Source organism: Monodelphis domestica, chromosome 3, assembly GCF_027887165.1.
Source record: "Monodelphis domestica isolate mMonDom1 chromosome 3, mMonDom1.pri, whole genome shotgun sequence".
NCBI classification, from domain to species: Eukaryota; Metazoa; Chordata; class Mammalia; order Didelphimorphia; family Didelphidae; genus Monodelphis; species Monodelphis domestica.
In genome coordinates, this window is record NC_077229.1 from 91769175 (window position 1) to 91792058 (window position 22884).

The 22884-nt window shown below is 39.3% G+C and overlaps 1 protein-coding gene and 1 long non-coding RNA gene across 12 annotated transcripts in view; one reads left to right on the forward strand and one right to left on the reverse strand.

The window, feature by feature from the left end:
* The window catches only part of CATSPERD (cation channel sperm associated auxiliary subunit delta), a 146558-nt gene that overhangs the window by 21719 nt on the left and 101955 nt on the right, over positions 1 to 22884 (forward strand). For 10 of the 11 annotated variants that reach the window (XM_056822502.1, XM_056822500.1, XM_056822501.1 and 7 more), the window contains one exon: positions 16106 to 16178. The exons of the other annotated variant lie outside the window; for it this stretch is intronic. In XM_056822502.1, coding sequence (XP_056678480.1) covers positions 16106 to 16178 — 73 coding nt within the window. The remainder of the gene's footprint in view (positions 1 to 16105; positions 16179 to 22884) is intronic. 11 annotated transcript variants of the gene reach the window in all.
* On the reverse strand, positions 135 to 8107 carry LOC130458284 (uncharacterized). Its single transcript, XR_008917405.1, has 2 exons — positions 7456 to 8107; positions 135 to 1193 (listed from the first exon to the last, which is right to left on the reverse strand). It is a non-coding gene; the product is annotated as an uncharacterized LOC130458284 (long non-coding RNA).

The following is a 22884-nucleotide window of genomic DNA, read 5'->3' on the forward strand; positions in this document are numbered from 1 at the left end:
ATAAATCAGCTCCTTTATAACAAGCAAGCTACCTCCTCTTTGTCTCATATAATGAATGGTATATATAATATTTGCTAAATTGTAAGTGAAGTGCCAGGTTATCGATCCCAAGGATGAAACAAAGACCAACAATGTAACACACAGGAAGGAGTTTATTAAACAAACTGCAGCTTGGGCTCATCTAAAAATGGTTACAGCCCTGAGTCTGGGTCTTGCAGGCTTTTTATACACTTTTGTGGTAGGGGGGAGTTCACAGGAATTCCTAGGGCTGGGGTATTATCAGTTCCTAGCATATGTCAAGAGGGGGAGTGAGAGGAACTCCTGAGGTTAAGGGTCATTATGGCTCCTAGCATATGTCAGGAGGGGGAATGACAGGAACTCCTAGGGTTAGGGGTCAGGGAGGGGAAAGAAAGGGTTTGGGAGCTGGCTCATTCCCCACTTCTGCTATACATGAGTAATCTTCCTCATGTGACCATATTATCATAAGGGGATTCAGGAGGAGTCAGGGTTTGATATTGCTGGTGAAGGACCAGAGCTGGACAGTATTAATGCAATACTTGACAAAGGCTACTAGGCGATTAAGAATGCATGGAACTAGCCCTGTATGATCAACATAAAAGCAAAGAACAACATAGGGCCCTTTCCAGTGAGGCTGGAGGTTCCCCTTCCTATACCTAGAGTAGTAGACCTTCAGGCATTTGGTCAGGGGTTTGGACATAGGTAATGACCCTCATAAAAGATTCTTTGGTTTTAGAGAACAGACAGGTGTGAGATACAGCCCGACAGAATTGAGGTATAGCCTGGAGAAGCACCTCCCTTGTCCATCTTAAATATAAAAGAGGATCAAAGGAGCACAATCATCTCAGGGTCCTATACGGGTCATTAGATATTTTAGGCTAGGAGTCACGAGGATGTAAGGGAGCAAAGGAATTTCACTGATGATAGTTTGCCCGAATTTCTGGGGGTACAATGCCATGTCATCTCCCCCCCTCCAAATATCTAAGGGAAAAGGGGAAATGGTTTCAGTTTTCTGTAGCTTCTTCAGAGCTGAGAATGGTTGTAGAGCTGTCCTTGCCTATTGTCAGGAGAGAGGTATTGACTGTAGGCAATGTCCAGGGCTTCAGGCTGGGATGGTTGCAGAGGTTGTAATAGCATCTGGGTGACTCCCAAAAGTGCTTCTACCCTAGAAGCAACTAGAGAAGTGACAAGGTTACAAATGCAAGGTCCACATATCCCACAGGGGAATAGCCAAAACTTGAACAGGGAGGGAAAGGCTCTAGGCACAGGGTCTTGAGGGGTATGTCCTCAATGAATGTCTGGGTCCTAGGTAGGTGGGGACCTGCTTGGAGATCTGAAGGATGTCCAGCAACTGCTTCCCCTGATTGGCAGACAGATCACAAGGGGGAGAGTCAGCCCCTAAGATAGAAGTATAGAAACCGGCACTGGGACCAAAACTAGAACACCAGATAGAAACAGAGAAAATTAGTACAATAGTAATTGATATTACACATTTGCATTTGGGTATCTTAGCCAACAGACTTCTTCAGAAATCATCTTCTGACAGGATTAGATCTCTTTAGGAAATTGGATTCCTGAGTTGTTTGCAGAGTGGGTATGTAATGTTTCTGTTAAAGAATATCCTTTTGCAAAGTACACATTAACTATAAACATCTATAAACACTTGAGTAACAATATTTTACAGATGAATTTCTTTACCCCAGATTCTGGGGGAAATTCAAGAAAGCTTTGAGCTACATTTCCAAGCTCAAGATCCAAACTTCAACTGTGGTAAATTAAGGCTACAAATACAAGCCATCTATTAATAAACTTCACCTACTTCTCAAAGTATGTTCCCTAACAATTTAAGAATTTTCAATTATCAACCTAATAGGTTGTTTGGCGAAATGGAAACTTTAATTTTATAATTTGCATTATGTACTGATTATGAGAATTTGTCACAAAGGAAAAGGTAGACAGGGAAAATATTTCCTCATGTCACAAAGGACACAGTTAGTGGCTTCATGTACAAGCCAAGGCTGTCACTGGCTCATGCTATTATTGATTCACTTAAGGATTAGCAGCCTAGATGGACAGAAAAGGTCCATTCCCAGAAGAGCCCAGAAAATGCCTCTGTAACCATCTGAGGATGTTCTCTGTCCTTTGTGTACTTTGCCACCATTAGATCCCAGAAGCCTTCTTTTTCCTTAAAAGACAAGTCTTTACCATTACAGCTCAGAGAAATTCTGCTTATCAGCAGTACAGAAACAAATTTCCATACCCTCAAACAAGCCTTTCATATACCTATAAGGCTGATCACTCAGTTATTCTTATATATTTTGGCAATAATTTACATATCACACTTTAGTCACAAAACCTGAAATAAAGAACATGAGCACTGAATTGAGTAGCTCCATAGTAATATAAATCAGGGCTGTATCATCTCTTGGACCTGGGCCATCTGAAAGACTAAGACAAGACCATATAGGAATCACTTCAGGGTAACTGTCCAGAGAAATTAAAGAATCATAAGTGATTTTCCAACAACACATACATTAATTTTAGAAATTATCTCTAGGTCACGGATCCAATTATAAGAGTAGAACATCTATCTGTTCTCTTTCACCTCCCTATGTGTCTCCTCTCTCTCTCTCTTTCTCTCTCTCTCTCTCTTTCTCTCTCTGTCTCTGTCTCTGTCTCTCTCTCTCCTTCCCTCTCCCCCTCTCTCCCTCCCTTCAAAACCCTCTGCTTAAAAAGCAGAGCAAGAATTCCATTCTTCCTTCACAAATCTGCATACTCAAGCTTTATGGACTTTAGATCAAAGTCCCTTTCTTCTGAATTCAAATCCAACATACCTTTACCTTCCCACCCTCTCTGACTTGCTTAAGTCAAACAAACATTCCGTTGGTATCACTTCAATTGCTAATTGGTAACCCAAAAGAATTCTGATTTAAAGGATTACATCATTGAACCACTGCATTTTTAGCAAAGCGCTCGTCAATTATAAGTTTTTGGTCATTTTAGCAGCAACACATAACAATCATAAAATTCTGAGCAAGCATTATTCATATATATGCCACTTTTAAAGTCCTACCCACTCCTTGGCTACTGTTTGCAACATAAATCTTTATACAGATCAAAATATAATCAAAATATCAACCAACATATTCCCAAAGTTCCTGTGAGGTAACTTATCAATTGCATATCACTCAACTCATTTTATCATTCTGGACATGGAATGTTTACATTAAGATTCCACAGCTTCAAACAAGCTTCTTGGTCAGACAGGGCTGGCAACATTTGCTTGCTTGAGCATCTTAAAACCTCTGAAATATACAATTAAAATATACTCATCTTTAAGTTCTATCACTCAGTGGTTGTCAACTCTTTGAGGTTCCTATTTCAGTCCCTAAGTATCAGTGTGGAACAATTATAAGCACTTCTTTCTCCTTCCTGTGTGCAAGGAAGGGGTTGATGTCGTATGAGCAATTTATCCTAAGGCTGCTTGGCTTGATTGAGGTTTTATTACTTAACAACCTTGTCCCATCTTTCTTTAACTAGTAAGCTTACTACAATTTAAAAGTTTGAATGTGTCCAAACCCCCTTCATAATAATTTACTCTCAGTGGATTTTAGTTTGAACTCCATAACTTCCAAATAACTTTAATTAAGTCTTTTAGCAATCTTTCAGTATGTAACCAAACTGAAGTTCAAAGCATTTACCTGTACTCTCAAACCTCTGTCTAAAGTTTTCTTTTAGTTTAGTTTTCTTTTAGCTGAAAACATTGCTACATACTATGACCGCGAAAATGTGGGTTTCAAGACTTTGAATTGCCAAAACTGTAAAGATAATTTTTAGTGTCTTGATTTAAATAAAAAATAAGTGGTCATTATGGGAAAAATTCCCAAATATGAAATACCCAAGTCAGCTGGGTTTTATGGAGATTTAAATTAATATGAATGAAGGAATTAAAGAAAAGGACAGAGACCGAGTAAGAGGAAATAGGAAAAGGCTAGAGCCTAGGCCACCTTTCTCTTAAGAGAGAAACTAAGTCAGTCTTTAATCACTCACCACAAGATCTTTCCAAGCAAAACTCTAGTGTTCAGAGAGACCCTCCAGTTCAGCTCCTAAGCTCAACTAAGTTCAGCTACCAAGAGACCTCACTGAGAGAGAGAGCCCAGCTCTCAGTTCCTGACCTCCTTTTAAAGAGAATTTTCTCTTATGTCACCTCCCCTAAATTTTCACATCTACCAATCACAGTAGATGTTTTCCACAATTCACATCTTTTGTTAATCACCTTCTTTGGGTAGACTAAAACTTCACACCTCTTTTGTTAAACTTGCCTTTTGTTTGCTTGACCTTTCAGTGATTAATTTGACCTTCATAGGTACTTAGCACCCTTTTGTATTAGATCTAAAAATAGACCTAGCTTAAGGGCTTGGCCTCACTATAAGCATGAGTTAAGTACTTTTCATTGTTCAGTAAGGAGTTTACAACTTTATCTTCCCCTTAAGTTATGCCTAAATATGGGTGGAGTAAGGTTAAGTTCTCAATACATTCCTGACCAAGTACCTCCATTTTTTAAATGGGGAATAACTTTAACCATAACCTTAAGATAATGTTCCAAGGTAGAGCCTGAGAAATTTTAAGATTCACAATACCTGATTAAATTCCATCACTATTATTCCAATTTATAATTTGTTGTATCTATTTCACACTAGAATTCATAGTATCAAGTAGTATCTCTATCCATTACTTGTATTTCTTCTGGCTTCTCCTCTTTACCATTATTGTAAGTAGAGGAAAGTTACTATACTGAATTGCATTTAATCCTCATGACAAGTCCTTCTTGATTTCAGAGCTGATCAAATTTGTCTTGTTAAGGACATACAGTTTGCATATCACATACCCTTAACCTATTTAGATGGAAAACTTCATTCTTTTCATAGTACAAATGCATACATATTTTGTATTAACTCATCATTACTTTCCAGCAATTTGTGTCGGAATACATGTTCATCTCTAGATCACAAATTCCTTCCTATACATTGTGCACATTAAAAAAAAAATTCATATAACCTTAATCAAAGACAACACCATTTAGAAATTCCCTCTTTTGCAAAATACCAAATTCTTAGTACTTGTATTATTAAATCCCATGGACAGATTTACCACTTTAAAAACTTCTTGTGTGTCATATGATTTCTTGTTGCTAGTTCTGACAGTACATACATTAAAATAACATCTGATTTGAAAAAATCCCAAATTTAAATTCTAGAATAAGTTCTTCTCAACAACATAACAACTTTTCCTGGATGACTTTTACGTCTATAAAGTGGCCATTACAATTTCTGTCTCTATGGAATAAAACATTCCCTCTCTGTGTCAGGCTGGCTATCAGTCACATTTAGACCATTCTCAAATTCACTGAAACCATTATGCATTGCAAGATCTGAAAAAACCAAACTTTTAACCATGAGTTTTGTTGTGCTCAATAAAATCTGACTAACATTTCACATTTAACTGACAAACAGTTATCACAATACATGAAATTACATTTGCACCATATCAAAATCATTAGCAATCCTCCCAAGTTGCATGCATCAACCCTTAGAATTAATCTTAACTGAAAAGTGCCTTTAACTATGGAGTAAAAATCTCCCTTTTCTGCTTTGAATTTTTCTCTTTTTCTCTCCTTCATGGGCCCATCCAAAGGAAGAAAGAGGAAAAAATCATTGGATAGATATTTGCTTTAGTCCTCTGCTGAGGATTCTTGATTGTGGAAAGTTCAATCTTGCAACTCCCCCATTTTCCTTTTTGTGAGTGTCCAATTTAAGAATACATAGAGACCAGACTGTGACAAAGACAATGATAAACAGAAACATCCTAAAAGTAGGAGTGTCTCACCAGTTGTCTTTCTGTTCAGAATCAACCCTCTTCCTCCCTGCAGCAGAGGAGGAAGACAGATCTGATCAATGAATTGATAGCTTCCTGGTCTCCCTCCCCCTCCTTTTTTTTAATCATCTCTGCCTGGATTTCTCTGCAGGCCCTTGCCTTAAAAATCCAAGCAAAGAGTAGAGTTTGGAGAACTGGGAGCTGAGTAGGGGTGATAAAACTAAAAGATAAGGAGCTTCTGTCCATATTATTTCCTCTTTCCTGCAAAATATGTCCAATTGCCACCTGGTGTTAGAATTTAGGGTATCAAAAAGCCAATTTCCTCATTTTTTTTCTTGATGTTGCTCAGCTATGCAACATGAGAGAAAACAAACAAAAACACCCATTTGAATTTTCGCTCAGGCTGCTTAGATTTGATCTTTTGCCAACAGGAGGGGCCTGCAAGCATGCTTTTCCCTTTGTCTTAATTGGGTTGGCTAGTCCCAATCTGGCTAGATCCTCAGGCTTGGTAGCCACTCCACACCTGAGGCTTCCCAGACTGAAAAGGGAGAAGTCTAGTATAGCACTATCTAAGTAGAGGATGGTATTACAGTTTTAGGGTGCCATGGATAGGCCATGTCTTTTGCTTATAGAAGGTGTAACATGGTCATTCAACATTAAAAAGAAAGTAGGTGTGTTTTTTTTTTCAAGCTATTTAGAGCCAATTTTTCCCAATTATAAAGGTCACTGGAAGAAAATGGCCAATATTGATATATTTGGGGCCAACCTGTTACTGTGAGCCCAACAACCCTGATGGGGAGAGCAGTGGTGGAGGTGGGCTCCTGAGCCTCTGAGGTGCCTTGTCTGCCTCAGCTACAAGTGCCATGAGCCCCCCCCCCCAACTTCTGCCTCATTCTCGGCCCCTAAGTGAGGGTATAAGGGGGCATAAGATGGAGGTGGGGGTGGCAAGTCTGGAGGCCTGGGGGCCAACTCTGGTAATATGGGTAGGGCTGAGGCTTCTGGCTCAGAAGATGTCCCAGCATGCCTGTGCCTCTTTTCCCTCACATCCTCCAAGAGGGTCAAGACCTTAAGGGTTCCCTTTGAGGGAGCACGGGCATCTGAGGGAAGCAAGTATTGGAGCCACAATGGGGGTCTAGGACTAGGTCTTGCCAGGTAAGAACATAAGGAATCTGATTGGGATGGCCTTGTGGTCTGGGATCTAAAACCTGGGCCCGGACCTTGGAAATAACCTCTAAGTTGAGGGCCCCCTCCTTGGGCCATCCCAGACCAAATGCTGGCCACTCTGAAGAGCAGAGGGTAACAAGTTTACTCTTTTTGATGGACATGCAGAGATTGTGGGCCCTCGCCTTGAAGACAGAGAAATGGGTAGTCATGAGGGAAAGGGGAGTGGACCTCTGGGGTGGACTCTCCCTCTCCCATAATATCCTATAAAATGAAAGGAGTTAGTAGGCTGTACACAAAGATGGTGTACACAAAAGCAGACAGGGCAATACATGATGGACTGGACAGCCAAGACAGACACAACAAATATGAACATTGGGTTGGATGTGCTCTTCTACTCACCCCAAGGAGCCAGGGGTGAGTGGTCCCCAAAACAGAGCGGTGTGGCCGGGCTTCCCCCGGGGCCGCACCTCCTTCCTCCAGTGCATCCACTGGGTTTCCTACTTCCAATGGGGGACCTCTAACCATCCCAAGTTCCAACCAGGGGGCCTCTAACCACCCTGAATTCCAACCGGGGGGCCTCTAACCACCCCAAATTCTGACCAGGGGGCCTCTAACCACCCCAAATAAAGTCAACTAAAATCAACTAGCCAGGATACCCTGCTTAAGGGAGTCGAGTCCAATGGATCCTTCCCACAGCCCATCCAAGGGAGAAGGAATCAGGGATCCTTAGGTGAAGGTAGCCAAGAGGGGTGTCACAGTCTTCGTCCACACACTTCCCAGGATTTCCAACTTATTCTCTCACAGGAAATAGAAACTGTGTACTTTCCCGGTCCCCACTCAGAAATAGGTGGGTAGTTCTCCTGAATGAATCTAGCTTGGCAATAGGCCGTCCTGTACACCCCCGGGCCAGTGACCAGTGGTCAGCCACTTAGCCATATGTTAACGACTAAGGAAACCTTACCCCCTCACTCTCACACAACATTCTCCACACATTCATTCAACACCTCCAGAGGCTACTCACTGCTACCGTCCTCCACCAAGATGTGCCGGGTTCTAGATCCCATTGTCTCAAGTTGCCCCAGTGACAGGGGTCCCCTCCCTCTGGATAGGCCTCCCCCACCCCATTTCCTTTCAACCCCATAAGGACAGGGAAGGTCAAAATTTTTCAAGTTTTTCAAGTTGTCCCCGAATATGGTCTCTGACACAGAAGGGAGTTTATTAAACAAACTACAGTTTTGGCTCAGTATTCTAAAATGGCTGGAGCTCTTAAGTCTGGGGCTTGCAGGCTTTTTATACACTTTTGTGGTAGAGGAGTACACAGGAATTCCTGGGGTGGGTGGGGGTGAACAGGAACTCCTGGGGCTGGGGTGTTATCAGTTCCTGGCATATGTCAAGAGGGGGAGTGACAGGAACTCCTGGGGTTAGGGGTCATTATGGCTCCTAGAATATGTCAGGAGGGGGAATGACAGGAACTCCTAGGGTTAGGGGTCAGGGAAGGGAAAGAAGGGGTTTGGGAGCTGGCTCTTCAGTAAGAAATGTACATTTCTATCTACTTGTTGGTAGAATGTGTCTCTCATTCAGAGTGAATAAAACTTCAATGTCCCTGCCTCTGGTTCACACTATTCACCTGGAAGTGACTCACATAATATTTGTGATAACTTAGCTTTAATGATACAGAATTAAAATGCTGAAGAAAATAAACATTTCCCCCCTATTATGGCGGCTTCTCTATCTTTGGTGCCCATGAGAAAAGTTCCCATTGTACCAGTTCCCTTCTCTCCCTTTCCTACCTCATATAGAAAAGAGGATTTGCAGCCACCTATCTAATAAGAACATGGATTAAAGGAATGTAGGCTATCTGAGGTTTCCTTCTCAGAATCTCAGAATTTGCCTGAGCAGCCTCAGTCCAAGAATCAGTCCACCGACCAGAAGAAAATCATCACAGAGACAAAATGTGATGTTTTCCTGGGTGATGTAAAGTTGGAGGTGGGAAACTACTAAGGGAAAAGGTTCTTTATCCCAATATGTACCCAGGGGATGGTGAAGGATAGCACTGGAATGGAGATAGGAATTGAAACTTTATTTTAGTGCCCAGAGTCTGACTTGGTTCTATGGTGGTGAAGTTATAAGTGTCAACTAGAAAAAACACAGAACTATTAAATAGTCAACAATCACTCTTTAATCAAGGGAAAAGGGGTTAGCGCTACTAATATGACAACAGAGCTGCTTTCCAAGACTGCACAGAGTCAAGATGCCCTGGTCACCAGCCCCTGGGAGTGCCACTGACTCAGGATGGACTCTGAGGAACAAAAGAACTTGGGGAACCTATATACCACTCTAGATGACCTGGGGGGTTTAGGATTTGAGGGACAGTTGATTGACTTTACAATGGTGAGAAAGGAAAATGAAGCGTTCCAGACAGGAATAATAGTGAGGGGCTGATGCCCCACAATGGACACAAAAGGGAAAGACTTAGCCCAGGACTGAGTCACCTTGGTAATGGACCTTAGCCTAGGGGGAGAAACCATTGGGACAAAGGGAATGCTTAATATTGGATGGGATTAGCTGTTCCCACCCAAACTACCAGGAAGTTCACTGTCTGGTGAAGAGGGACCTTCCCTCAGGGGGAAACCTCTCCTGTGATAAGGTCAAAACCTGGGGTTTCTATACTCAAACTAAATAAACTGGGGATCTCTAGATTTCCATGTTGACATAAGCATCATGGATTTGTTTCCCTCTGTTAAGATTAAAATTATCTTGAGAAAGGGAGTTAGGGTAAGAAATATCAATTTATTGAATACATATCTATTTATTGGTTAGGCCAGCATCATAACTGATAAAAGTGACAAGAGGATCTATGCCTCTGTTTTTTGAATCCTAAAACTTGGGGTTCATCAGATCTCACTAGGCTATAAGTTTGGTAGTTTCTAGATTTCACATTGACACCCTTCTTGAATGACTACCAAGCTGGAAACTGGGTCAGGCAGCTTAATAAATAGTTTTGAGAGCTCATTTAGTCTTCTCTCTTGAACATTCCAACAAATTTCTAATTAAGAGGTGGTCTATGGAAACATCTACCTTTCCCCATCCCCACTGGTGGTGGGGTCATATATACTAGGAAAGAACCTTTTCCCCTTCCTTTATTAACCAAATTCTGCCAAAAAGGAAGACATTTCTAAGGACAAAGAAAATGCAAAAATCAGTAGACTGAATTGAGTCTCTGACCCCCTTCCCAGACACAGAAGTACACAATATACAGGAGTTGATTTAAGGCCTTTCTACTCTATAAATTTGATATAAGATTTAGTATAGTATATGAAAAATACATTCTCAGACCTCAAGTATTCAGTATGCATATAGATCCATAATCTCACTTTTGGGAGTTTTCCTTCCAACAATGAAAATTGTTTCTCATCCATACCTACCCATCCTATAAAATCTCCTACCTTCTCCAAATTTATTCTAGAGGGACCACTCAGTAGTAGGGGAGGGAGTGGAGGGATTCCTTGCTTTCCTTGACATTGTAAAGTTAACAATAGGGCGCAAATGTTTGTTTTTCGTAGTTCTCACTATGTGACCAGCCAGTTAGTTATATCTTGGATGACAGTCTTCACTCTAATTATCTTTAAGAATATATTTTTAGTGTATCTTACATTTCCAGGTTTTTTTTAATAACTTACTCCCTTCCACATACTGTATGGTATTGTGACCATGACCTCCTAACACTGTCACACATGATACTTCATCTTCTGACTCCATGCATTTTTAAAAATAACCTTTACCTTTCATTTTGGAGTCAGTACTGTGTATTGGTTCCAAGGCATAAGAGTGGTCAGGGCTAGGCAATGGGGGTTAAGTGACTTGCCCAGGGTCATACAACTAGGAAGTGTCTGAGACCATATTTGAACCCTACCATCTCTGGACCTGGCTCTCAATCCACTAAGCCACCTAGCTGAAAGAACTGATTCTGTAATTTAAAAAGAAAATCCAGGTATGTGAAAAACCATTTTCAAATAAAATTCTCTATTCCATGCATTTTTATTGGCTACCTGTTCCTGGAGTTCTCTTCCTTTTTTTCTTTCAAATCTCAGCTAAAAATCTCACCTGCAAGAAACCTTTCCCAGCCCACCTTGATTAAAGTTTTTTTTCCTTCTATTGACTATGTACAGTTCCTCCTGTATTTTTTTTTAATGCATATAACTATTTGCATGTTGTCTTTCCCAGTAGATTGTGAGTTCTTTGAGGTAAAGACCCAATTCTGGCTTTCTTTGGATTCCCAATGGTTAGTACAGTGCCTGGCACATAGGAAGTATTTAATAAATTTTTGTCAATTTGTTGTAGTCTGTTCATGGCCATTACACAACTCTCCATTGTTCCTGGGCAATCCTCAATTTCAATTCTTTGGAGACAGTAGTATTCCATGACTCATAGCTGTGAATCTTAAAAACTACTCAGACTGTACTTTAGAAGATTTGATTGAGCTATTTCCTTATTGTAACAATGGAGATACTTGGTCTAACAGAATTAGGAATGTCTTGAGACCTTTACATTACTCCACCTATACTTAGACATACTTTAGGGGAAGATAAAGTTGTAAACTTCTGATTGAACAATGAAGGTACTTAACTCATACCTTATAGTGAAGCTAGAACTTTAAGCTAAGTCTATTTTTAGATCTAATACAAAAGGGTGTTAAGTACCTATAAAGGTTAAATTAATCACAAAAAGGTCAAGTAACTCACAAAAGGTAAGCTTAACAAAGAAGTGTGAAGTACCTCAGAAGATATAATCTAACCAGAGAAGGGGAGAACTAAAAGTGTCTACTGTGATTGGTAGACGTAAAAATTTAGAGGAGGTGACATAAGAGAAAATTCTCTTTAAAAGGAGACTAAAAGTCAGTTCAGGAGAATTCTGAATTCAGTTCAGGAGACCGAGTTCAGTGGAGGACTGGAGCTTCCTCGGAGATGGTCTCATGGTGAGTGATAAGACTGACTCCCTTTTCTTTAGATTCAGGAAGGCCACTGAGCCAGAGCAGTTTAAATTAATTCTCTCTCTCTTTCTCTCTCTCTCTCTCTCTCTGTCTATCTCTGTCTCTGTCTCTGTGTCTTTCTCTTTTTTCCTTAATTCCTTCTCTCTATATTAATTAAAATCTCCATAATTCCCAGCTGACTTGGGTATTTTATTATTTGGGAATGTAAATCTTGAAATTTCTCAGACTTGTGAATGTTAAAAATTTCCACATTGGGGAATTCTCCATTGGAACAATTCCCTACTGGGAACATTCCCCATTTAAAATGTGAGAACTCTACTTGGATCAGAAATGGGAGGACCTCCACTCCACCCTTACTTAAGACTGCTTTAGGGGAGAAAACTCCTTGCTAAACAATGAAAGTACTTAAACCCATACTTATAATGAGGCCAAAAGTTCTTTAAGCCATGCCTATTTTTAGAAGTAATACAAAGGGATGCTAAGTACCTATTAAAGGTCAGGCAACTTGTAAGCTTGCCAGGAGCAAAGAGGTGAAAACTTATTCAGAAGTTTTTTCTGGTACAAACTTACTAAAGGGATTAGTCGACCCAGCAGTGTTTTTAGAATAGGTTGTCCTTTGGAAAACGTCTACTGTGATTGGTAGATGGAAGAACTTAGGGGAGGTGACATAGGAGAAAAAAAACCCCTATATAAGAAAGAGATTCTCTTGAGAAGGGATCTCTTATGAGGAGTCGCTTGAGAAGAAAAAATCCTTTTGGACAAGCTCTTGAGGAGAGGCTCTTGAGAAGGAAATCTCTTGGAGGACAATCTCTAAGGAGGTCTCACTGGAGTTCCTCTGAGGGGACTCTGTCCCTCTGGAGGCTCTTGAGAGAGGCCCTTTGAAACAGTCTCTGGCTGGAAGGCTCTTTGAGGAGGACTCTGGCTGGAACTCTCTCTGAGGAGACTCTGTCATTAGAATCCTTGCTTAGACAGACCTTGTGGTGAGTGATAAAAGACTGACTGATCTCTCTCTCTTAAGACTCAGGTCTAGGCCATGTTGGCTTAAGGCCCTTCATACTTATTCCTTTCTTACTCTTTCTCTCTTTAATTCCTCATTTGTATTATTAATTAAATTCTCTATAAAACCCAGTTGACTTGGGTATATTCATAATTGGGAATATTTCCCTGGTGACCACCTTATATTTGATTTAAAACCAAGACACTGTAGTGAAACATATTTTCTGTGGTCACAAATTTACTAATTTATATCTTCTACTATTTTAACTCTTACAGTTTATGACCCCAACTCTTTTAACTGCCACAGTTTATGGCAAACAACTATTTTAAATGTAACAGGAATCATCCCTGGTGACCAATTATTCAGATTTAAGTCAAAACACTAAAATTATCCTTTACATAGCCATACAATGACATTCAAAGAACATTAATATTTAAAACATTGATATTTTTAAAGTTGGTCTTTGCTTCAGGGAGAAGCTTGCAGTCATGTAAAGAACTTTATAGTTTCCCAAAGTCAAAGCCTCTTGATGAGGGTGAAAAATTGGTCAGACTCAAGAAAACATATCAAAAAACTAAATGTACAATTGTAGCCTGAGAGGAATGACCACGTACTCAAAAGAAATCTTGAACTAAGAGTTAATGTGGCAAAGGCCCTTTTATTTCATTCTCCCAAGAATAGGCAATCATGAGCCAGTAAACAAATACAAGGAACTTTTATTAGAGTAAATCAGTCTCTCTTCTTGTTCCCCATTGGCCAATTATTAGAGTTATTATCTAGTTAGGAGAACCAGCTGAGCAGAACACAATTTACAACCCTAGTCATTCACACGGGCTTTAACCAATCAAAATGGAAGCAATTTCACTTGTTAGCCTCTTAAAAGGACTAACCAGTTGGTGTGAATGTGGGGAATGGGGCTTAAGCTGGCAATATGAAACTTAATTTGAATTTTTTTACTTCATTATACAGATTTATGAGAGGAGCCCGCCATCTTGTCAGGACCTGTTCCTCACATAGCCTAAAACAAAGAAGGGGAAAAATTACCAATTTTTCTATAGAATTTAGTAGGCCCCAACAAACCCAAAATAACTGACATTTATCCTGGATGAACCCTAATAGGAACTGTAGCTAGCTGTATTCTGGGGAAGCTTTCATTGCATGAGGAATACAAAGAAAAGAGAGAAAATAAATAATTATAGAGGCCATGAATCAGAGAATGAGGGTCTAGAGCAGAGAAGATGGATAATGAGAATAAGAAATCCTTTCTGGAAAGGGATGCAAAAAAAAAGAAATTTAAAAAGCTAATAACAGAATGAGTTAGAGGGGAATGGAGGAGAAGGGAATATGACAGAGTTTAAAAAAGGGAGAATTATATAATCCGATAAAAGCAAGAGAGAAAAAAGGAATAAACAAAATTCCAAAGGAAAAGGGATAACAGACAAGAAGTGGTTATCTCAGGTAAGGGGAAGAGAAGTGGGGATAATAAGGCCACCTTTAAAAAAAGATTATTAAAGTAGTTGAAGAACCATCTCTCGTCATCCATAAGTACATTCACCAATACCATCCTCCTATCTGCAAAAGTAAGGTCTCTTTCCTTTCTCCCATTTTTCATTTCTTGCCCCTTCCTCCTCACTCCCCTGAGGGCTCTTCTCTTCTCTTCCTGGGACTAAAGGGATCATAGCACCCTTGTTGGTAGCCTTTGATTTCACCCTAGTTTGTCCCATATTATTCTCTATCTCCTTGCTCTCTTATCCTCCTTTCATGAACAAATCCTAGGTTTTGTGGTCCCATAAAAATACATGGATTCACCCCTAGGTTGGCTGTCTCTGGGCTCTGTCCTTTTAATGATTCTTGTCTGCCTCTTCCTTAAGACCTTGACCAGATTTCCACACACATTCCTGTTTTTGAGAGATGTGAAAGTTTGTAGGAAACAATGTCCAGCTCTCTCCATCTTGCCACTTTTGTGCCTGGAGCTATTGCTCTTTGTCTTGTTTTCTTTTCAGCCCCCAACTTGCTACTTCCCCCTCGATATGCTTTCCTATGAGCATGGGATTCTAGATTTAGAATTGGGAGATATCTTAGAGACCCTGTAGTGCAACCTCTTTTTACAAATAAAGAAAATCCAACCTCAATGCTCCAGGAGTTCATAGAAGAATGTCTTGTAGTTAGCTGGGAAGCCTTGGTATTTCTTTTGTTGATAAAATTAGTAATGGCAAACATCATAGTGCTTACTATGTGCCAAGTACTGGGCTAAACTCTTTACAAATATTATCTTGCTCGATCCTCACAAGAACCCTGAGAGGAATGGCTATTATTATCATCCCTATTCTACAAAAGAGGAAACCGAGTTAAACAGAGGTTAAGTAACTTGCTCAAGAGTCCCATAGCAAGTCATTGTTTCAGGCCAGATTTGAATTTAGGTCTTCCTGGTTCCAGTCCCTGCCCTCTATCTGCTGGGCCCAGGCATCCAAATAGCAGCAAAGGCCAGCAAAAAACAAAACCAGGATATATTTCTCATCTCACACATAATATATTCAGGGCACACGTTTTTTTCCTAATGCCATACCATTTATAAATAACATTCTTTTGGTGAATTTGAAAAAGGTTGACCAAGAAAATAATATGCGTTTGAAAAGCCAAGGTCCTAAGGTTTTTAGGATTTCATTCAAATTTTTAAAAAAATCATCTTCTGACTAAATGGTTTCATTGAATGATAGTAATGAACAATCTTGGCTCTAAAGAAGAGCTAAAGAGATAAAAGAAACTCCTTTTAGTACAGAAGTGAGAACTGTAGGACAAAATGCCACACTTAGTAAGATGTCACTTCATTAGTTGCATTTTCTTAGCTCTTTTTCTTTGTTACAGGAAAGAACTAATTAAATAAAGGCGGTGGGGAATATTGACAGATTAGGATGTGTGAAAACCAAATGCATAAAAATATGCTTATATTTTAAAAGACTCAGTGGTTCCAAGTTAAAAGAAAATGAAATAGTCACTTATTCTAGTATTTCAATTTTTTTCATGAAAATATCTTGATTTATCTCATTTATTGTTTCTTCCAGAAAGACGGTTTTTTTAACTACAAATTATTTTGAAAGTAGTCTAAAGCCACTCTTTGCTCCTAGAAGCTTACAGGTAATATTTTTATTTAATTATTTGGGGATAACTCAGAGGGTTGTGAGAAAAAACGCTTTGCCTAACAGAAAACCTGCATCTATGTGTTATTATTATCTTTGTTCTTTGCACTTTTTGTTCAATTGAACGAAGAAAGAAATGGTCTTGGATCATATTGTACTTTTGCATTTAATGTGGATCACATGGTTATGCAAGTGGATAAGATTATTTTTGTAATTGAAAACTATTGCATATAGGTACTTCTGAGAGTTCACTGACAGATTTTTTGGGAGGATATCTCTCATAAAAGACAGGATGATGGGGGTCATGTGTATTTCTTTCTGTTTTCATAGTTTTTATTTCTTCCATATTTTGAAAGCTTTTCATTTCACATGGCTTGAAAATGTGTTTTCAGTATGGTTACCTTTATTAAAATGTTACTTTTAATTTTTTGTGTGTCCTGTGGCTAACTAATTTGTCTGAGCTAATATTTCAAGTGTAATGCAATTTATGTAATGAATTCTTGAGTATATTTTGGGATTTCTGCTTGTAGTACAGAGATTTATTGTCTTTTTACCAAGATTCTGGTGCATTATTCTGGTCACTTGGCTGTGTCTTTATTGGTATTCAATATGTACTAAATTTTTGCAGTTTACAGTGATATGCTGTACAATTTCTATCGTTTCCTTATATAACCCGAATTTCTATAGCTTGGGACACTTTGCATGAGACTCTCCTAAATGGTGGAAAAATTGCTGATGCAACACTGTGGGACTCCATGGGGAACTCTCTTAACTTGTTTGCTTCAGAGGACTAATGATGAAATATGCTCTCCACTTCATGAAAGAGAGAGGTGAAGGGCACACAATGAAGGATGAGACAAATATTTTTTGGATGTGGCCAATGTGGAAATTTGTTTTGATTGACTATCAATGTTTGTAGTGGATTTTATTTTGTCTTTCCTGTTTTCTCAACTGGGGTGGGGTGGGAGAGTGAGAAGGTGGGTCTTAGTTGATTAAAATAAAATTTAAAAACATAAAAATCAGGAAAGAAGTTGCTGACTTGAAATTTACTGAGAAAGGCTTAGTAAACACTTAGAGAAAACTAGAAATGCCTCCCTCTACCACAGGTCCCTCTGAGTATTTGAATACAAACATACACTATACTTTTATTTACAAAAGGTAAGCCTTAAAATTATAATTAACAATATAGATACAGCCAGCCATAAGCAGGAAGTAGATTAAGGAAGGAGCCCTAGGAAGAGATTGCCTTCCCCCAAATTATTTCTCAATTAGTATTATGTTGTTTGAAATTCCATGTTCCAAGACAGTTTAAGCCAAAAGTACACATATTCCTTTTAGAAGTAACAACTTAGATCTTATCAATCACTTATACTTCATTGTGAATGAGTTTATTACATTTTGATCTAGTTAAACCTAGACAGAATAAAGATACCTCCTACCACTAGAAAGGAGAGATTGGTGCTCCAAAGAAAGAATGAATGAAAAGAAATTTACTAAGTATAAATGCTGTGTGCACCTTATTGCCCATGTAATCTACATGAGTGTCTGCTTGAGTCTTTCTGGATGTGATTCATAGGGAGGTAGTTATCTCTAGAGTCTTCTCCTTAGTTTTTTTTTTTAATGCTCAGTAAATTTTTATTTAATTGAATAGTCATGTATAATTAGAAAAATGATGTCATCTCACTCAGTGGATATGACAGTATAGGAGGCAAAAAGTAGTGATTCCTGTTTCATAACCATTTTGTGATGTCAGCTAATCTAATTGATAAGAAATCCATATGGACTTGTAAAGCCAGTGACATTAATGACTAAGTTACCAGGAAAGAGCAGATCTCTTCTCATCCAAATAATCTAAAACTTTGTTATCTTGCTCTTTATGTGTTTGATAGGTTGCTTTGGGCAGGCTGAAAACCTTTGCTCCAAACTGAGTATCAATAATTTAGAGTGCTACCCACCCAGTGAAAAAAGGTAGATTAGAACTTGAATAAAATGAGAAACAGAATAGCTGAATGTTTTTGCACTTAGCCACATTGGTCAAGGAGACTCCATTTACTCAAATAGGCATTAGGTTAGCTAGTGACAAGTGATTCTTTTTTTCCAAGGGAGATTTGATTCTTGTCAGAGGCAACAAGAGGTTGAGTCCAGATGTTGGCCACTTTGTTCTCTTCATCTCTCTGACCTAAGGCCATTTCTGACTGAACTCCTTCTATCTAAACAAAAAATAAGAATAAAAATGATAACAACTCACATGGGTGTTAGTTTTCTGGAGAACTTGATATTTGCGTAAGGGTACTGGGCAAGAATGATATTTATCTTCCCTTCCCCTACCTCCAAATATTGTTAATCTTGGAGAGATGGTTTTTAGATTCAAACCAAGCTTCTGATACTAACAGAGAATGAGTGCCCCTAGCTATGTATCCAAGGTTTGATTCCCCACCAAATACCAGTTCCACAATCAACCCATGTAGCCAATAGTAAATAAACCCATTTGTCCAAGCCAATATCACACGTAAATCAGACAAGGTGAGAGAGAGAGAAAAAAAAAGAGAGAGAGAGAGAGACAGACAGACAGACAGACAGACAGACAGACAGACAGACAGAGAAAGTGAACATATCCCTGTATCTTGGGGAAATTCCTGGAAGTCCCTAGTGTAGTAACCTAGGGATGGAGGGAAGATCAAAGTGCCATTTTCTCAATTGTCAGCTTTTTTCCAGAATATCTCTCCCTTCAGGGTCTGAAGAAAATATGGAACCATATGTCTTCTTTCTCTAAGCTGGAAGCCAGAAAAAGAGGACCTCTATTCTCCCAAACTTACTCCAATTCCCTGCCTCACATAGTGGTAGAGAGCACTGAGTAATAATCTCCATCAATGATGAGAGTCCCATGAAAATGAGTTTTGAGCCCCAAGTTACATAAATACTTACTACCAGGCAGGATTTTAAAAGTAAGGGTCACAGATACTTAAGGGAGATAATCTGTGCTCTTATTTAAGGAATTTACATTCTCAATTGAAGAAGACATCATAAAAAGAAAAGTTGTGTGAGAGGATATTTTGGTGTGAGAAGTCAGTAGGATGTTAATTGGAGTAAAAGGGGAACTAATTAACACATCTTTTTTTTTTAAATTAACACATCTTTTTCAGAGGCAATGGTAGTATTGATTTGATTATAGTTATTAAAGCAAGGGAAGGAAAGAGAGAGAGCATGTGTTCCATAGGAGGTCAGAAAATGACTGAGGTGAAGAAGCATAGTCCTAAAACACGAGTTGAAGGCAAGTGGCTTAGCTTTAGTTCAGAGTTGGTCAGTCAATAAATAGTATCTACTGCACACCAGACATCATGCTTAGCTCCAAGGATACAAAGAAAAGCCATTGAGGAGCTCTTAATGGGGAGAGAAAACATGCAAACAATTATATAAAAATGCTCTTTAAAGAATAAGTAGGAAATAATCAGCAGAGAGAAGGCACCAGAATTAAAAGATACTGGGAAAGACTTCCAGTAGAAGTTGGAATTTAAACTGAGACTTGAAGAAAGCCAGCTAGTGGAGGCAAGTGAGGAGGTAGACCTAAGGAGGGAGACAGTATTGTAGGGTTGAGGGACACATAGTAAACGATCATCTTGTACAAGGCAAGGAGGTCAGTTTACTTGATTAAAAGATTATCTGGTGGGTTGTAAGATATAAGAATACTAGAAAAGTAGGGGTGGGGGTAGGTTATGAAAGACTTTGAAAACCAAACAGGGGAAGCAGTAGGATGCCATTGGGGTTTATTGAGTAGGTATGCGACATGGTCCCACCTGTTCTCTAGAAAAATTACTTTGGCAACTGAAAGGAGGATGGTCTGGAGTAGGAAGAGACTTGGAGTAAGAAGGCAGACAAACCAGCAGGCAAGTCCAACTACGAGGAGATGAGGGCTTGCATCAGCAGTGATAGTATCAAAGGAGAGAAGATTAAGAGATGCTCTAAAGGTGAAATTGAAAGATCTTGGTAGATTGGATTTGTAAGGTGAGATATAATGAGGAACTGAACGTGATACCTGGTTTGGAGGCTGGGGAACTAGAAGGATGGTGTTGTCCTTAATAGTAATGAGGAAGTTTAGAAGTTGGGGTGAGGGAAAAGAATGAGTTCAGTTTTGGAGATCTTGAGTTGATGATATCTACTGGAAGGGGCAGCTAAGTGGCACAATAGAGAGAGTGCTAGGCCTGGAGTTGGGAGGTTCCTCCATGTGAAGATTGGATTTAAACTCTCCCCTGATTGTAATAATGAAGGTACTTAGCTCTTCCTTTATTGTGAAGATTAAATTGTAATCCCCTTTCTATTTTTAGATTTTAATCCCCAAAGTGTAAACCCAGTACTTAAAGTAGATCTACCCATTTTAACTATAAAAAGGTATGAACTAACTACAAAAAGGTGGGAACTAACTACAAAAGGTATGAACACCCATTTCATACATTGAGTGGGAGGTCTATGACCCCAGTGTGAAAGAGTGGGCAGTCCTGGAGAGGAGTGTCTGCTGCTGATTGGTAGACATAAAATTTAGGAGAGGTGACACAAGAGAAAAAGGTCTTTAAATAGTGGAAACAGAGATACACAAGTCACTCGGAGTAAGAGTGATCTTCAGTCACTCAGAGATGGACTGGAAGACAGTCACCTGGGCTTGGAGTGAAGAGAGACTCTCAGAATTGGAGTGAAGAGAGACACTTGAGGAGAGACTGGAAGACACACACTCAGACTTGGGGTGAAGACACTTGGCTGTGGAACTGGGCCCCTGAAGGAGCTTGTGCAGGAGACCTCAGACTGTTTTCCTTTTAGAAGGTCACAGTGGTGAGTGTAAGGGCTGACTTTCTTCCTTGCCCTTTCTGGAGGTGTGAACTCCCGAGGAAGGCCCATTGTCTTGAGACTCCTTTCCCCTGACTGGTGCCTTAGAATTTCTAACTGGTTCAGAGGAACCAGTTAAAGCTCTCTCTCTCTCTCTCCCGCCTTTTCTCTCTTCCTTAATATCTTCCTCTATTGTAAAAATAAACTACCATTAATTACAGTTACTTGAGTAATTTATTTTGGAATTTAGAAATTAAATCCCTGGCGACCAACAATTTAATATTCAGTAAACCACCAAACTAGCATAGGTTCAAATCTGACCTCAGACCTAGCTGTGTGACCCTGGGCAACTCACTCAATCCCATTTGCCTAACCCTTGCCCTTCTATCATAGAGCTGTTACTATGACAAAGTAAAGGTTAAAAAAAATGTCTACTGAACATGTAGTTCAAGATGGATAATAAACTGGAGTTCAGCAGAGAAGGTAGGACTTGATGGAATAGGTTTGAGAATCACCATCATAGAGATGATAATTGAATCCATGGGTACTGGTGAGTTCACCAAGTGAAGTAGTATAGAAGGAGAATAGAAGAGAATCTAGGACAGAGTCCTTGTGGGACTCCATAGATGAAGATCTAGCAAAAGGAGCTAAAAAGAAGCAGTAAGGTAGGAGGAGAGCCAGGAAAATGAGAAGAGATTATCAGGAAGAAGAGGCTGATCAGCACTGTTAAAAGCCTCAGAAAGGTCAAGAAGAAGGGGACCACTTTATTTGGCATCTAAGAGCTCAGTGGTAACTTTGGAGAGAGTGATTAAATTGAATAATCAGATTGGAAGCTAGATTTTAGGGAGTTAAAAAGAGAAGAAATGGAAGCACCCATTGAAAACAGCCTTCTTAAAGAGTTTAGCCAAACTACAGAAAGGAGAATAGCTAATGCAGGGTTGATGGTCAAGGAGAGAACTGTATAAGAAATAAAGACATCTTTGGGCCATAATTCTGAGCTAAAAACTGACTTTATTCATGGGTAAATAGTGTCAGTGATTTCATCACACCCAGTCTGTGATGAAAGACCTCTTATGGATGTCCACTGTTGTTTTTATAGACTTTTGACAGTGCATACAAATCATTGATTAACAAAATCCACATACTCAAAGTATGTTAGCTAATAGTTGATAAATTCTGGCAAAAGGTCCAAGGATTTTGTTGATCTTATAACTAAACCCTCAGATAAAAAGAGACAAAGACCCAGAGTCATCTGGGTCATAAAACCTGAGGGTCCATTGTAATTGACATAAACTTATAGAATAGCAAGTAAACATTTCTACTTTTACAACTGGCTCAATGATTCTGTTATCTTTTTTTTTTTTTGAAAAATTTATTTAGTCAATTTAGAACATTATTCCTTGGTTACAAGAATCATATTTCTTTCCCTCCCTCTCCTCCCCCCACCTCTTCCTGTAGCTGACAAGCAGTTACAGTGGGCTTTACATGTATCCTTGATCAGAATTTATTTTCATGTTGTTGATGTTTGCACTAGGATGATCATTTAGGGTCTACATCCCCAATCATTAACTCCCTCGACCCATGTAATCAAGCAGTTGTTTTTCTTCTGTGTTTCTGCTCCCACAGTTTTTCCTCTGGCTGGGAATAGTGTTCTTTCTCTTAGATTCTCTCTGAGTGGTTCAGGATCACTGCATTGCCACTAATGGAGAAGCCCATTACATTCGATTGTACCACAGGGTATCAGTCTCTGTGTACAATGTTTTCCTGGTTGTGCTCCTTTCACTCTGCATCAGTTCCTGGAGATCATTCCAGTTCACATGGAATTCTTCCACTCTATTATTCCTTTGAGCACAATAGTAGTCCATCACCAACATATACCACCAATTTGT